Source organism: Microcaecilia unicolor, chromosome 2 (genome assembly GCF_901765095.1).
Source record: "Microcaecilia unicolor chromosome 2, aMicUni1.1, whole genome shotgun sequence".
Classification (NCBI taxonomy): Eukaryota; Metazoa; Chordata; class Amphibia; order Gymnophiona; family Siphonopidae; genus Microcaecilia; species Microcaecilia unicolor.
Window position 1 is genome coordinate 550,422,214 of NC_044032.1, and position 15,783 is coordinate 550,437,996.

The 15,783-nt window shown below is 42.2% G+C and overlaps 1 protein-coding gene across 1 annotated transcript in view; it reads right to left on the minus strand.

Annotated features, from left to right (window-relative positions):
* Positions 1-2,584: 2,584 nt before the first annotated feature.
* The window catches only part of CNGA1 (cyclic nucleotide gated channel subunit alpha 1), a 34,292-nt gene continuing 21,093 nt past the window's right edge, over positions 2,585-15,783 (minus strand). The window contains exons 8-10 of the mRNA XM_030192199.1: positions 13,025-13,132; positions 10,636-10,742; positions 2,585-3,996 (exon numbers count right to left, since the gene is read on the minus strand). Coding sequence (XP_030048059.1) covers positions 2,585-3,996; positions 10,636-10,742; positions 13,025-13,132 — 1,627 coding nt within the window. The remainder of the gene's footprint in view (positions 3,997-10,635; positions 10,743-13,024; positions 13,133-15,783) is intronic.

Sequence of the window (15,783 nt, forward strand, 5' to 3'; positions counted from 1 at the left end):
TTGCACAAGAGGGAATATATCAGAACCCTAAGCTACCACAAAGAGGTAAATCCACAGGAAAGGTATCTTGTTGAACAGTAGGACTAAGTCATAGTATGGAATATGCCTAGTGCCGGGATCCGCATCCTCCTGTTAGGCGTGACCATTTACACCAATGAAAACCCGGTGTAAATGCCTCTGCCTAACTTAAACACGGAGCCCACAAATTCTATAACAGCATGCATAATTTTGAGGAATGCCCCCAGCCTGCCATTTTCCTTCCATGGCCACCACCCCTTTTCAGAGACATGCACTAGAATTTATGTGTACCTCTTTATAGAATGCACCTAAAAATTCCAATTAGTGCTGATAATTGGTTGTTATTGGCCAGTTATCAGCATTAATTGACGACTTATGCAATTAAGTTGTGTGCGCAGTTTGGCAGTGCAGCCAAATTTGCATGTGCAACTCAAAGCGCCATATATAGAAGGTGGGGGTTCACGTGTCATAGTTGCACATTTTACCACCCTAGAGTTTTTTAAATTGAATTTTCATGTTATAAAAGTGATTATAAAAGTCAAGTTGTACATGGATTTTAAAAGGACACAGTTTCTTTTATATAGCCTTAAAATGTTAACATTAACAATTAAGTTTCTAAATAATTTGCTTGACAGTTAAACTAAACAATGTTATTAAGTTGCTTCATTTTTCTTACCGAGTCTTATTTTCCTCTTTTGAATACATTAGAGTTAAGCTTTTGAAAGTTCCATCTACCTAGTATTTCAATAAAGGGCATTAAGCCCTTATGCAAAGTGTGTGGAAAAAGGCTTACCACAAAACGCATTATAGCCGTTTACAGTATTTTGTCTATTAGCATGTGCTAACCTGCACATTACCTGTTTTTTTGGAAGGGGCATGCTGTGAGCAGAGAATGGATGCAGAAGTGCTAATCAGCTAACGCATTCGCATTACCCTGCACTAACTAGCTAACGCAGTGTTAACATATGAGCCCTTGCTCCCACATGATTTTTTTTTACAGATACTACGCGCTAATGTGAACATTAGTGTGCAACCAGGAAAAAATATATTTTAAAAAGCCTTAAATTATAATGCATTGAATCTGAGCTTAGCATGCAGGAAAGTCCTGCATTAAGACATGCTAAGGGGGAATTCATCAAGCAAAATTAGGGTTTAACACATCTTAACGCGCTTTAAGGGAATTAGTGTGTGCTAAATGCTAAAAGCCATTGGTATAAAATGGGCTGTAGAATTTGGCATGCTAATTCTCTTAGGGATCTCTTTTACTAAGCTGTGGTAAAAAGTGTGGGCACGTGAAATTGGCAGGAGCTGGCAGGTAAAAAGGCCTTTTTTTTAATGGGGCAGTAAATGGCCATGCGCTAAAATTAAAAGTAGCACACAGCTATTTACTGCCTGTGCCCTTATCGCCACCTATTTACTTGGCAAAAAGGGCTCACGTACTACTCACGCAATGATCAGGCAGCACGTGGCAGTGTGGCCGCACTTCTGATTACTGCCGGGAATGCCCCTGCGGTAGAAAATTATTTTCTACCATGAGAAACAGTGTTTGCTAACTTTAGAATTACCACCGAATGCCCGCACTACCCTGGCGGTAGTGCCAATTTGGCACATGCTACCTGCATGTTAGCCCTACTGTTGCTTAGTAAAAGGTCCCTTAATTTGCATTAAAGGCGCATTAAGCCCTATTGCTGCTTGATGAATTCCCCCCTAAGCCCAGATTCTATTGCTATTTAGTAAAAGGGCCCCTAATTTACCCCCCTGTTTACAAAGCCATGCTAGCGACTGCTGGTGCGGTAATGCCCATTCACTTTGAGTGGACTGTGTCGGCATTGCCATGTGACTTTGTGAACAGTGGGGTTAGGGTGATGCTATGGTACTTTTCAGAAAACCCCTAATGTCATCAACATGGTACATGCAAAGCATTGCTGCAGCAGAAACAGCTGAAGACTGGTGTCAGAGTAGGATATATATATATTTTTTTATGTGTCTAGAATAAATAGTGTATGGGCATCTCAATATACTGAAAGCAACATACATAAAAATAAACTTAAGAGTGAGATGCAAAGAACAGAGCTCAGAAACAGACAAATTTCTATTTCAAAGTAACTACAGTAGCTGCCATTGATGTTTTAAGAAACGATTATGTGTATATAACTGAAAATACTGAAATTATCCATGAAAACTGATATTTGAAAACTATCTTTTGTTTATTCTAATACTCTCCTTAAAGTAAGATAATTTACTGACTTTTTAATGAATACATACAAATAAACTTTCACAAATTCCCAGGAGATATTATTGATAATAAGAAAAGCAATTTGTTTTGTATTCCTAATCACATTTTTCTTTATTTTACTGTTTTTAATTATTACTAGAAGTTTACGAAGAGTTGACATTCATCGCCTAATCTTTGCTGAGTCTGTTAGATAACTCTTTCCAGATTGATATTTCATCTCCATTTGTGTCTCATTATTTTGCACAGTAAAAGATGATGTAATATAAAAAGAAAAACTGTAGCTATTTTAATTCATTTCCAGGAATTAATTCTGAATATAATACTTTATTTTTATGTAGGTGGTCTGGCATCTTCTTCACTTGCCTCAGCTTCTGCTAAATCCATCAATTCAACTCCTGTGCTTGGTTTCAGTATTTTCTCAAGTTTTGTTACTCGCTGCTTCAGTTTCTGCTGTGCTGAATCATACTCAGCTAGAAGGCTGGCAAATTTTGTTTGTAAGTTGTCCACTAGTCCTTCCATTTTAGCAACCTTTTCCTCCATATCTTTTGGATCTCTGCCAGCATTTGCAATATCCATGTCCAGCAGCCCTTCCTTCATCAAGATTTGCTTACCCTTTTCCTCCAGCATTGCCTTGGCATCTGGGTACTCAGTCAATGCTTCCATAAGATCATCTTTAGACAGACAAAAGAGATCTGAATAACCAATACTTTTAATATTGGCAGTCCTACGATTACCTGCTTTGCTCCCCTTAATGTTAAGGATACTTATTTCTCCAAAGTAACTGCCATCACTTAGAACCACAAATTGCGTGATTCCATCATCAGCCACTACAGCAAGTTTTCCTTCTTTAATAATGTACATTTCTCTTCCAATGTCACCTTTGCGGCAGATATAATCTCCTGGGCTGTAAACTTGTGGCTGCAGTTTCAATACCAGTTCAATCAAGAGTCCAGCTTCACAGTCAGCAAAAATTCGAACTTTCTTTAACGTATCTAAGTGAACATTGATAGCAATTTCTGCCCTAAGTTTATCTGGAAGATACTTCAAGACTTCTCTTTCATCAACTGCCTTTTTGTTTGTCCACAAGTAGTCAAACCACTTAATTACTCTTTTTTCCAAGTCTTTGCTTACTTTTCGAAAGCGCATATACTGTTTGATAGCATCAATTCTTCCCTGAAACTCTGCCCGTGCTGCATTCATGTTTGAGATCATGGAACCAACATTACCAACAATGGTAGCAAAAATCAGTACTCCAACCAAGAAGTCAGCAACCACAAAGAAGTACTCAGAATTTTCCACAGGAGGAGGGGTTTCACCAATAGTAGTCAAGGTCAACGTTGACCAGTAAAGACTATATATATATTTTCTGGCCAGCTGGGAAAATTCAGGATTGGAAATGTTGGGATAAACCCATGTATCTGTCCCAAAACCAATGGCTTTTGAAACTGAATAGTATACACAAGCGTTCCAGTGAATGATAATCACAATGTACATGACAAGGTTAGAGATCCTAAAAACATTTGGGTAATTTGTCCTTGTCTCTGTGCGTTGAAAGAACTCAAACATCCGAGACACTCTGAGTAATTTGTTTAGCCTTAATTCTGGATAGTTCAGGCCTAGTTGAAGGTACATTATATCAGTTGGTATGACAGACATGACATCCAGCTTAAACTGCAGAGATTTCATATATTTCTCTCTAAGTTTAGTTTCCTCTTTGACCAGCAAACCTTGCTCCAGATAACCTTAAAAAGAACATATATAATTGTGAAAAGGTTTTTGCTATTTTCCTATATAATTTTCAGACAAAGAACTTAAGGGGTAAGTTATCAGTGTGGGCTACCATTAAGACAGGTTATTTTACTGTTAACCCAGGTTATTAGAAACTAGGGGCCCAGTTTACTAAGGTGTGCTAACGCTAGAGACACCCATATATTCCCATGGGTATCTCTAATGTTAGCAACACTAAAAAAGCTAGTGTGCCTATAGTGCAGTTTAATAAACAGGGTCCTAGGTGTCACTGCATAAAATGAGACCAGTGCTAAAATAGCATGTTAGTGGTAAAATAACCTGTCTTATCAGTAGCCCATGCTTATAACTCTGTCCTCCTCCCAAGCCTGTAAAAATATCCCCACTAATTTCTGTGGGAAACTATTACAAACTGCAGAAAGTTGATCAGCCCTCCATATCAAAAGCTCTCCCCTCATCCTTTGGTGCACAGCAACACAGGCAAAGAAACAGAGAGAGAGGTAAAATAATTGAAGCGCCTCTCCCCAGTTCTCGCATACACACACACACTCACCATACATCCTCACACACATACACACGCACTCCTCCCGCACTGAGACAATCACTGGTACAATTGATGAAGCATGTCACAAATAGGTACCTTCAAAGTAACTTCTCCCACATTTCCAAACACCCACATTTTTCCCTCTCCCTAACACAGAAATGAAAATAACTAACATATTTGATGAGGATGGTGCTGAAAGAATATTCTAGTGTGCACGCCCCACAAAACCCTTATACATATAACCCTCCCCTCCCCCTTAATACACACATCCATTGGTCAGTACCCTTAACTTTTCAGCCAATATAGAACAGTTCACAAGACAAACCCCTGTCCTATCTTTTAAAAGCCCCTAAGCATAACTGTAGGGATTCCCTCCATGGATGAAGCAGCTGAGGGAGTTCATCCTTTGATCATATATCCTACTGAAAGAAATACCTTCCCTTTTATACCAACGGCCTAACTTGTAGTGAGCCATCACACCTGCTTCTGAAAGGTTGGAAGCAATTCTTGTTTACAGTACACTGAATGCTGCTAGATCAGGAGTCTTTTGCATATAATGGAGTCAGTGTATACCAATCAAGTTCAGTCATATTCATTGTGGATATCCTGAAAATCTGACTGGTAAGGGGTACTCCAGGACCAGATTTGGGCTTGGGCTTGGGAAATACTGTGTTAGAGCACCTACATGTTTATGATGCTGTGTTGACCCCGTTGATATTTTAGATGTTTATGGTTCTAAAATGGATGCTCCTGCCACACGTAACTGGCACATAAACAGCCATTCCTCCAGGGGTGACCCACCATTTCAGGAGCGGCATCTCCCCCTTCCCTCTGGTACCCGAGAAGAGCCAGCATCAGGAGGAGTACTCCCCCTGTTTGGAAGAGGTGCGTGTGCGAAAGTCTCCAAGCAACCAGATCCCTGCTACCCGTCCGACACTGACACCTTCTCAGCCTGCCTCTCTTCCAGCTCTCCTGCCTTTGCCAGTGCCTTCGTTCGATGAGCGGTTCCAAGCCATTCTCAGGGAGGAGCTAGTATACATGCTGCAGTTGGAAACCGCTCAGGTACAACCTGGATTGGCCACTGTTGGAAACAGGATGCTGGGCTTGATGGACCTTCAGCCTGTCCCAGTATGGCAATGCTTATGTTCTTATGACCACCAAATTTCCCACTGAGAGCATCATCATTCAGCTTAAGTAGTTACTTTTAGAGGAAATATCTGCCATTCTACAGGACAATGCAGTCAAACCCATGCCACCAGGGGAAGAAAGGGGGAAAGGGAATGGGACTTGATATACCCACCTTTCTGTGGTTTTTGCAACTACATTCAAAGCGGTTTACGTGGTATATACAGGTACTTATTTGTACCTGGGGCAATGGAGGGTTAAGATGGAGGGTTAAGTGACTTGCCCAGAGTCACAAGGAGCTGCAGTGGGAATCAAACCCAGTTCCCCAGGATCAAAGTCCACTGCCCTAACCACTAGGCTACTAGTGATTCTGTTCAAGGTACTACCTTGTACCCCCAAAAATGGGAGGCTTTCATCCCATCCTAGACCTAAGGGCCCTGGACAAATTCCTGGTCAAAGAAAAGCTCAGGATGATTTCTCTGGGCACCCTTCTCCCCATGATTCAGATAATGATTTGCTATACTCTCTACCTACATTTTGATACTTCCCTGTCACAGGAAGTAACTCAGATTTCAAACAGAGAAATACCATTACCAGTATCGTATGCTGCCATTTGCCTTGCGTCAGCTCCCAGGGTATTCACCAAATGTCTAGTGGTAATAGCGCTGTATCTATGCAGATTGGGACACTACATGTTTCCCTATCTGGATGATTGGCTGGCCAAGAGCTCGAGTCAATGTGCCTAACTATTCAGTTGTTGGAGTTACTAGGGTTTGTCATAAACTACCCCATCTTCTCCCACTTGATCAATTGAAATACATAGGAGCCCTGCTAGATACATTGCAGGCTCAGACTTTACTTCCATAAGCAAGAGCAGAGACCTTATCAATGCTTGCCTCGCAAGTCCGAAGCAGCAAGCAAGTCACAGCTCGGCAAATGTTGAAATTAATGTGTCCCCTGACCTCAACAGTGCATGTCACTCCCATGGCAAGTCTCCACTTAAGAGAAGCCCAGTGGACCCTAGATTCCCAGCCAAGAACCTAGCAGATGTCATCCAGTTTCCTCCAGAGTTGACTCAAGCTCTTCTCTAGTGGACAATTTGGACAAATTTGGCTGTGGAACTACCATTCCAAATTCCACCACCTCAAAAGGTGATACGAATAGATGCATCCAACTTAGGATGGGGAGCTCATGTAGATGGGTTTTCTCACTCAGAGGACTTGATCTGCTCAGGAAACAGATCTCCATATCAACCTCCTCCAGCTGAGGGCCATTTGGGATGCTATAAAGGCTTTCAGAGATCGGCTACAGAACCAAATTAGTTTCATTCAAGGGGACAACCAGGTTGCAATGTTCTATGTAAGGAATGGGATCCTACCCTTTCTATCAAGAAGCACTGGGAATGTGGCGGTGGGCCCTCCTTCATGGAATGGTCCTCCAAGCCACATACCTGCTAGAAAAGAAGTACTGCCTGGCAGACAGACTGAGCAGGGTTTTGCAACTGCACGAGTGGTCTCCCAACATGGGCATAGCCTGCATGCAAGATCTTCCAAGTGTGGGGCACTTCCTCAGTGGATCATTTTACCACTCATCTCAACAACAAAGTTCCCCAGTTCTGTTTCAGGTTCAGGTCACATGGAAGACTAGCATCAGATGCCTTTCTCCTACCTTGAAGGAAGGGACTTCTGTATGTGTATCCTCCAGTACCTCCCATACAGAAGACTTTGCTGAAAGTCAAGCAAGACCAGTAACTATGATCCTAATTGTGCCTTACCGGCTGAGGCAGATCTGGTTCCCTCCTTTTCTGGAGATATCCTCCAAAGATCCGTGGAGAGTGGACTGTTTTCTGACATTATCATGCAGAGAGAGAGGTCTCTTCTACATCACAACCTCCAATCCCTGGTCCTCACAGCTTGGATGTTGATAGCATAGAATTTGAAACCTTAGATTTACTGGAAGGAGTCTCCCACATCTTGTTGGCTTCCAGGAAAGACTCCACTAAGAGGTGTTACTCATTTAAGTGGAGGAGATTTGCTGTCTGGTGTAATGGAAAAGCCTTAGATCCCCTCACTTGTCCTACGCAAAAACTGCTTGAATACCTCTTGCACCTCTCAGAGCTGTAGCGAGGGTGGCTGACACCCAGGGCGGGTCGCCGCTGCGCACCCCCCCCCCCCGGGTGCAGCACGGCGCCCCCCCTACGGAGCGCATTCTTAATTGAGGAAGAAAGGAAGAAGCGAGGGGCGGGCGGGTGGGAGGGCCGATCCGCCCCCGAGTCCACGCCGCTGGGAGCTGCGTCGGCTCCGTTGGTTCCTTGCTTTCTCTGCCCCAGAACAGGAAGTAACCTGTTCCGGGGCAGAGGGAGCAAGGAACCAACGGAGCCGCACCCCCCCCCCAGCGGCGTGCACCCGGGGCGGACCGCCACTGGCATCTCTCTGAGTCTGGTTTGAAAAACAACTCTGTAAGAGTTCATCTCAGTTTATCACCATGTGGGAAGTAAATCCATCTCTGTACAGCCTTTAGTTATTCGCTTCATGCGAGGTTTGTTGTTGACAAACCTCCTATCTTTGTGTCATGGGATCTCAACGTTGTCCTCACCTAGCTACTGAGAGCTCCTTTTCAGCCACTTGATTCCTGTCATCTGAAGTATTTGACCTGGAAAGTTGTGTTTCTGGTGGCAGTCACTTCAGCTCACAGGATCAGTGAGCTTCAGACCCTAGTAGCTGACCCACCTTACAGTTAAGTTTCACCTCAATAGAGTAGTGTGTCAGAGCTCCATCTTACTCAGTCAATCATTCTACCAACATTTTTCCCAAAACCACATGCCCATCCTGGTGAGAGTGTAGTACATACCTTGGATTGCAAGCGAGCCTTAGCCTTTTGTCTGGCGCGGACTAAAGCCCATAGACAGCCCACCCAACTTTTTGTTTCTTTTGACCCAAACCGGATGGGGGTAGCCATCAGCAAACACACAATTTCCAATTGGCTAGCAGACTGCATCTCCTTTATTTATGCCCAGGCTGGACTGACTCTAGAGGAACATGTCAAGGCTCATAGCTCAAGTACTCAGATAGATTGGCAAATAGTCATAGCAGGCTTTATGTGCAATCGTTACGATCTTAAATTCTGAACTAACGGGTAACCAATAATATTGCTTAAAAAGAGGGGCGAAATTATCATACTTACAAATATTCCCCAAGCACTGTAAATCCTGCATTTTGGAGAGTTTGCAAGCGTTTAATATTATTGCTTGATTTTCCTGCATAGGCCATATTCTTGTAGATTATTAAAGCATGTAGTAATACCTGTTAACGCTGCTTTGTCAAATATTTTAGTGAATGTAATTTGCATAAGATATAAAACCCTGTTTTTATTATGGATGAACTTGTTCATTGAAAACTAGCCCATAATATAATAGGACTCCTAAATAGCGAAAACTATCCACCACAGGCATATGTGTGCCAAATAGTAGAGAGATCCGAGTAGGATAGTGTAGCTGGCTGGTTATCCAACACAGATGTTTTACCGATGTTTTGTACCATGAAAATGTTCTTTAAGCCATTTTGAGATGGCATACAGACAATTCTGAAGAGTAGATAAGATCTGGGGTTGAGGAGAAGACCCTAGCCACAAAAGATCATCTGCACAGCAGAAGATGCTTATTCCATAGGGAATATAACCTGATTGTTTATTTTACATCTTTATCAACTAGTTAATTAGCTGACCTAGAAGAGCTCTTTGACCCCTGATGCAGGCGTTTGTACGCCGAAACACGGCCCGTGTCGGGTTTTCATCATAAATAAAGGACTGCATTTTTCTCAATCCTGAAGGCCCAGTGTTTACTTTGTTTGTTTGTCAAGAATCTTTAAAGGCAGGTTTATACCACCCAGTGGGAGGGTGGACTTTTGTGGGTTAAACATCCTAGAGCTCTGATATTTTTTTACTCGATCCCAAAGATCCATAAGTCCTCCCCTTAGGGTCAGCCAACTATGTCTGGGAGAGGCTCAATATTGGAACCTTTGTCTATTTTTGCTGAGGCCTTTTTAAAGCTATTTGTGGCTACAGCTATATTAAGGATACTGCTCATTTTATTAAGCATCTACAAAATGACCCAGCTTAGCGGAGTTTAAAAAAGGTTTGGACGGCTTCCTAAAGGAAAAGTCCATAGACCGTTATTAAATGGACTTGGGGAAAATCCACTATTTCTGGGATAAGCAGTATAAAATGTTTTGTACTTTGTTGGGATCTTGCCAGGTATTTGTGATCTGGATTGGCCACTGTTGGAAACAGGATGCTGGGCTTGATGGACCTTTGGTCTTTCCCAGTATGGCAATACTTATGTACTTTAAGACATCAGCGCATGTACAGTGGGATGCTGCTAGAAAGTCCTTGATCTTGCTAGTCAGCATCTGCACCGGGCACCATTGGATGACGTCACCCTACTTGAGAATACTTGGGGTCCTGTTTACTAAGCCGCACTCTAGGTACACTAGCGTTTTTAGTGCACACTAACGCTGGAGACACCCATATATTCCTATGGGTATCTCTAGCATTAGCATGCACTAATTTTTATCACTAGCATTAGCATGCACTAATTTTTACCCCGTGCTAAAAATGCTAGCACACCTTAGTAAACAGGGTCTTTGGCCTACTGTTCTAGGAGAACACCTGCTATAGGTGAATAACTTTTCCTAATTATTGCCAATCAACTGCTCATTTGTCAGTTGAGTTGCATACAATTATAGAATATACCTGTTGTGCGCCAAATTTTGGCACTCAATTTTGGGTGCCATATATAAAATCTGGGGGATATTGGCTTGTAGAAGTGAAAATGACTTTATAAAATTACTCCCCTTTTTGTCTCCAGTATTCCCTGTCCAAATCATGTTAATAATAATAATGTGTGTTTAGGATGCTGTAAATTATAGCATGAAGAAAATATAATATAACCATAACTGAGTATATTTACCTGTCCTTGTACATACATACATATCAGCAATATAAATTATGTCTGATATGTAATCAAAAACAAACCACATTTTTATATAGTCTTGCTGAAGGTCATCAAAGCAGGCCCTGCAAAGGAAGGAAACAATATTACATTTAAAAGTTTATGTTTGAGAAAGCTAGTATATTAATATAGCTACTAGAAAGTGGTGGTCTCCCTAACCAACAGATGAAGGGTAGATGGCCAAAAATAAAAACGTAAATAGTAACAAAATAAATCAATGTATAAAATTACACTGTAAAAAAACAGGTAAATATTTTACTTATCAAGTCACACAAATAATCTATCAAAGGCTAAAATGTACTTTTCAAGTGACCTATGGTGAAAGGGCTTCTGACTCGTTTATATTGCTATATGTCTTTATGTCAGGAGGCCATTTTGCACTAGTCTCTCAATCAATGGCATAAAGGCCTGGGTCTATTAAACAGAGATCAACTTTGGATCCCAGTCTGGTCAAAAATGTTTCACAGTTCTAGTTCTACTGCTCTGCTTAACCCAGAGATTTCAGATAATCACTAGAGATTACATCACTCTTCTGCTTGGTGTTGCAGGCTGTGCAGGGAAGTCAGGTAGTTCTTACATATGTGGTGGCATTGCCCTCATATCCAAATTAGGGCTACATTTCGATTAAAATGTTAATAGTGATTAATCGCACGATTAAAGGTATATTGGGGGTTTTTCCCCCATTGCAGCTCCTTGTGATTCCCAGCAAGTCATTTAACCCTCCTTCGACTGGAGTGTGATCAGTCACGATTATACATTTTAATCGAAATGCAGCTCTAAAAAATTAAAGAATAAAAAGTAACGAAAAGATAAGAAATATAAAATACAAATTGAAAAATTACAAACTAAAGAATCTAAAACAGCATGCAGAATAGCTATCAACAAACTTACAGTTTTCACAGCCTACTTAAGAAAAACAAACCTAATCCAAATACTTTGCCAGCAGGTGTGTAATGTCCGGTCACCAAGCGTATGCCAAGGATTTCTCCTAGCAGCTAGAATTATTGCTAGATACTGCAAAAGAGACAGAGTGGTTGCATATAGTACGGGATATAGTGAGGCTCATTTTCAAAGCACATACACTTACAAAGTCTAAGTGCTTTGAAAATGAGCCCCAGTGTCTATGGAAAAGTTAACATATGATCTTAGGAGCCAAGCCTATCAGTACAAGAAAGACTGGGTCCCCTATCTAGATTACATGAAGCAGCAAGAACATCTTGTAGAACCATACGATTCATGAGGTTAAAATACTCCCAGTATGATTAATTCATAAAGATTTGGGTGGTCTTATATATATTAGTTGAGTCACCAAGGATGGATGAGTAAGGTAGGGAGAGCTGATGAAGAAGGAAAGGGGGGAAGATACTTTAGGGGGCCCTTTTACAAAGCAGCGGTAAGCTCAATGTGGGCTTACCATACACTAATCTGGAACTGCCACTTGCCCAATGTGGGCGCCGGCGGTAGTTCCAACCACAGCACGCGCCATTTGCTGTGCTAGAGAAAATAGCTGGCTATTTTCTAGTGCAGCGCTAACCCGGCGGTAATCGGGCAGTGCCGCGTGTTACCCAGTTACTGCTAGGTTAGAGTGGAAGCCCTTACTGCTACCTCAATGGATGGCAGTAAGTGCTTCCCCTTGTATGGCCACATGGTAAGAGCAATCTTACTGCATGGTCATGGCTATTTTCAGGCATTTTTACCTGCTGCGGTAAAAAGGGCAGCAGCAACATGTGGCAAAAATGGCCCTCAGTTAGCGTAAAAGGACTCCTAGGTTACCTGTCAACTTATATTTGTGGTTATGGAGTATTAAGGTTAAAAGTGTTATATCCATGCTTGGCAGAAAGGGTATAGAGAACTTAAGAGAACAGCTGTTGACAGGCAATTTTGACAGGTACTATGTCCTCCAGTGATAACATCAAATCTTCAGGGGGATGTAGAACAGAAAGTCGGACATAACATTTCTTTAATTTGACTTTCTTGTTAGCCTATGAGCATTGAATGCATGATCGCGATCTGATAGGGAGAAATAGGATATAAGTACCACCCATGTTAACATTAGCACAGGGCTAGAAATTCAAAAAATGGAAAAATGCAAACGTTAGGATTCACTAAATCCATTTACTAGTTCAGCTTAGTAAATGGGTCCCCTGGCATTGTTTGGCTTGATACTTTGCCAGCACATATCCCATGCGCATAGGGTGGCAAATGTCAACAAGTATCATCCAAACTGCCTTTTATATATAGTACAATTTTTATGTGAAGAATCAGGTCTGAATTTTCTGTTTAATTCAAGAAAGATCTTCAGTGACAGTTGCTGCAGAAAAGATTACAATACTGCATTTTTTTTCACCTTGCTATTATCATAGTCCAGTTGTACATGACAGGCACAGTGATACAAAACAGCCAGTTATAATACAGGTTCCCTGCTGGATCAATGACAAAAATATCTTTCTTCTTCCTAGACAACACCAGGGAAAAAAAATAAACTTTAGAGACAAATAACAAGAAATCAACAAATTTAAAATTATTACTTATGTTTTCATGCATTTCTCAAAGAGAATCCACATGCGTGGAGAACTCAAGAGGTCCCACAGAGCGGATCAACTTGAGAGGAAAGTGGGAATGAGAACCAGGATATCCAAAGACAGGACCACAGTAGTAATAAAGTAAATGAAGGTTTATTGGAATATGAAATGACTCGACACAACATTGTGTTTCAGCTGAAAAGGCCTACATCAGTCATTGACGTTTCCTGTATGTATTTTGAGAAGGCATCTATACCGAGGTCCAAAATATTGGTTTTGAGGCAATTGTTAACTTGGGTTATCTGTGATAACTATTTCGAATTTCAGAATAAATTTTACGTGCAGAAACAGGGAGTAGCGATGGGGGCGACGGTCGCCCCATCGCTGGCATGTTTGTATATGACAGTGTTTGAAATCGATCATGTTTATACCTCTTCCATGTACAGTAAAGTAGTACTATGGAAGCGGTACATTGATGACGTAGTAATGTTTTGGCAGGGATCTGAACAAGATTTACATATGTTCATTGATTTCCTCAATACGGTGGACCCGTGCATCAAATTCACACATCGAATTTCGAAATCAGATATAGAATTTTTAGACATAAGAATTTTTAGTAGGAAGAATGGAGGATTTTCCACCTCCATATATCGAAAGCCGACTGACAGGAACACCCTCCTTCACTATAATAGTCATCATCATATAGGATTAAAGAGAGGGGTCCCTGTTAGTCAGTTTTTGAGATTGAGAAGATTGTGTTCGTCACTCGAGGACTTTAAGTCTCAAGCAGAGGAGATGATGCAGAGGTTCCACCAATGAGGGTATCCCATGAGTGTTTTAAAAAAGGCATACAAGAGAGCGCGATATGCGCACAGACCATGGTTATTTCGAAGCGCCGGAGTGACGGGCAGTGCCTCGCGTCTGCCCTGCTACTAAAAATCTGTTCGATGTCGTTGGGCCTTCCCACATTGAGTCCCGCCCGCCCTCGCGGTAATTGGAAGTTACCTCAGAGGAGGGTGGGACTTAATGTGGGAAGGCCCAACGACGTCAAAGAGATTTTTTAGTAGCAGGGCAGACGCGAGGCGCTGCCTGTCACTCCGGCGCTTCAAAATTGTTTTTTTAAAGGCAGGACAGGGTGGGAGCAGCAGGAGCGGAGCACCTCCCACCCGCTGACATCCGGGGTGGACCGCCCCCACCACGCCGCCGTCGCGCACTGTTCGGAGGGAGGGAGGACTGGAGCTCGGGTGGGCGGGGCGACCTCAGGCGCACTGCGCGGGGCCCCCCTGAGCATGAGGTCCTATGCGACCGCCTTGGTCACTTCACCTTAAGACCGGCCCTGAGTCCCAGAACACTTACATAACTAGAAGTCCCAGGGCATGATATCCCTGGTTTCAGTTGTGGGTTCACAAGTTAGGATTTTTATCTCCAAGGGTCCCCAACTTGGAGGTCTCTTGTCTTTGGTTTTAGTTTAACTTCCTATTGACTTTTGTTAAAAGCAAAGAAAGTCAAACATTTCAACTATGGAGGTGAAGTAAAATTCAACATCATCAGTGTGTGTTTGCAAGGGGGGGGGGGGATATACATGGGTGAGGCATAGCCAGGACATGGGGAGGGGCTCCCACTTACACATGTAAAGTGCAAAATACTGTAGGTTACATGCATCACTGCCACCTGTATTTATTTATTGGGGTTTATTAACCACCTTTATCAAGAGATTCAGCCAAGGCAGTGTACAGCAGGTACAGTTTAACATAAAACTTACAATTTTGCTAGCAGCATAACAATAGTAAAATGACCAAATATAAGCCTAATAAAGTCAGCTTGGAAATGACAAATTGAAACCTAATTATAGGACTAAAATGAGACAGTATCATAAAAATAGATGCTTGTACTAACACCAGCCATTGGGGGTGCCTATATGAAGGCTCCCAGTTATAGAATTATCCCCTTAATACAGGGGTTCTCAACCCAGTCCTTGGGACACACCTAGCTAGTCGGATTTTCAGGATACCCATAATGAATATGCACGAGATAGATTTGCATGCACTACCTCCATTGTATGAAGATCTATCTCATGAATATTCATTGTGGGTATCCTGAGAAACCCTGCCTTAATGCAGACTGCCCAAAACACAGCGGCAAGATTGGTTTGTGGTAAGTCCAAGTTCGAGTCTGCCACGCCCCTTCGAAAGAAGTTACATTGGCTCCCTGTCACAGAATGCATCACCTTTAAACTTTGCCCTCTAGTCCACCAAATCCTTTACGGTGATGTACCTGGCTATGTGATAGATCTCATCTCCCTACCGCTCCGGAATGCGTCCCGGCTCTCCCGCTCGTATCTTACCCTTCACTATCCGAACTGCAATGGAGTCAAGTACAAGACTGCGTACGCTACCTCCTTCTCTTTCATTGGGACTCAGTTTTGGAACTCTTTGCCGAAGTCCATCAAAACCACTACAGATCATCTAACTTTCCGGAAATCACTGAAGACCATGTTATTCAGAAGTGCCTACCCTGCGGGCTGTCCCAGTGACTCCACTGCTGGAACCACACCGACCTAAAGACATTTGGACATATCCCCCTT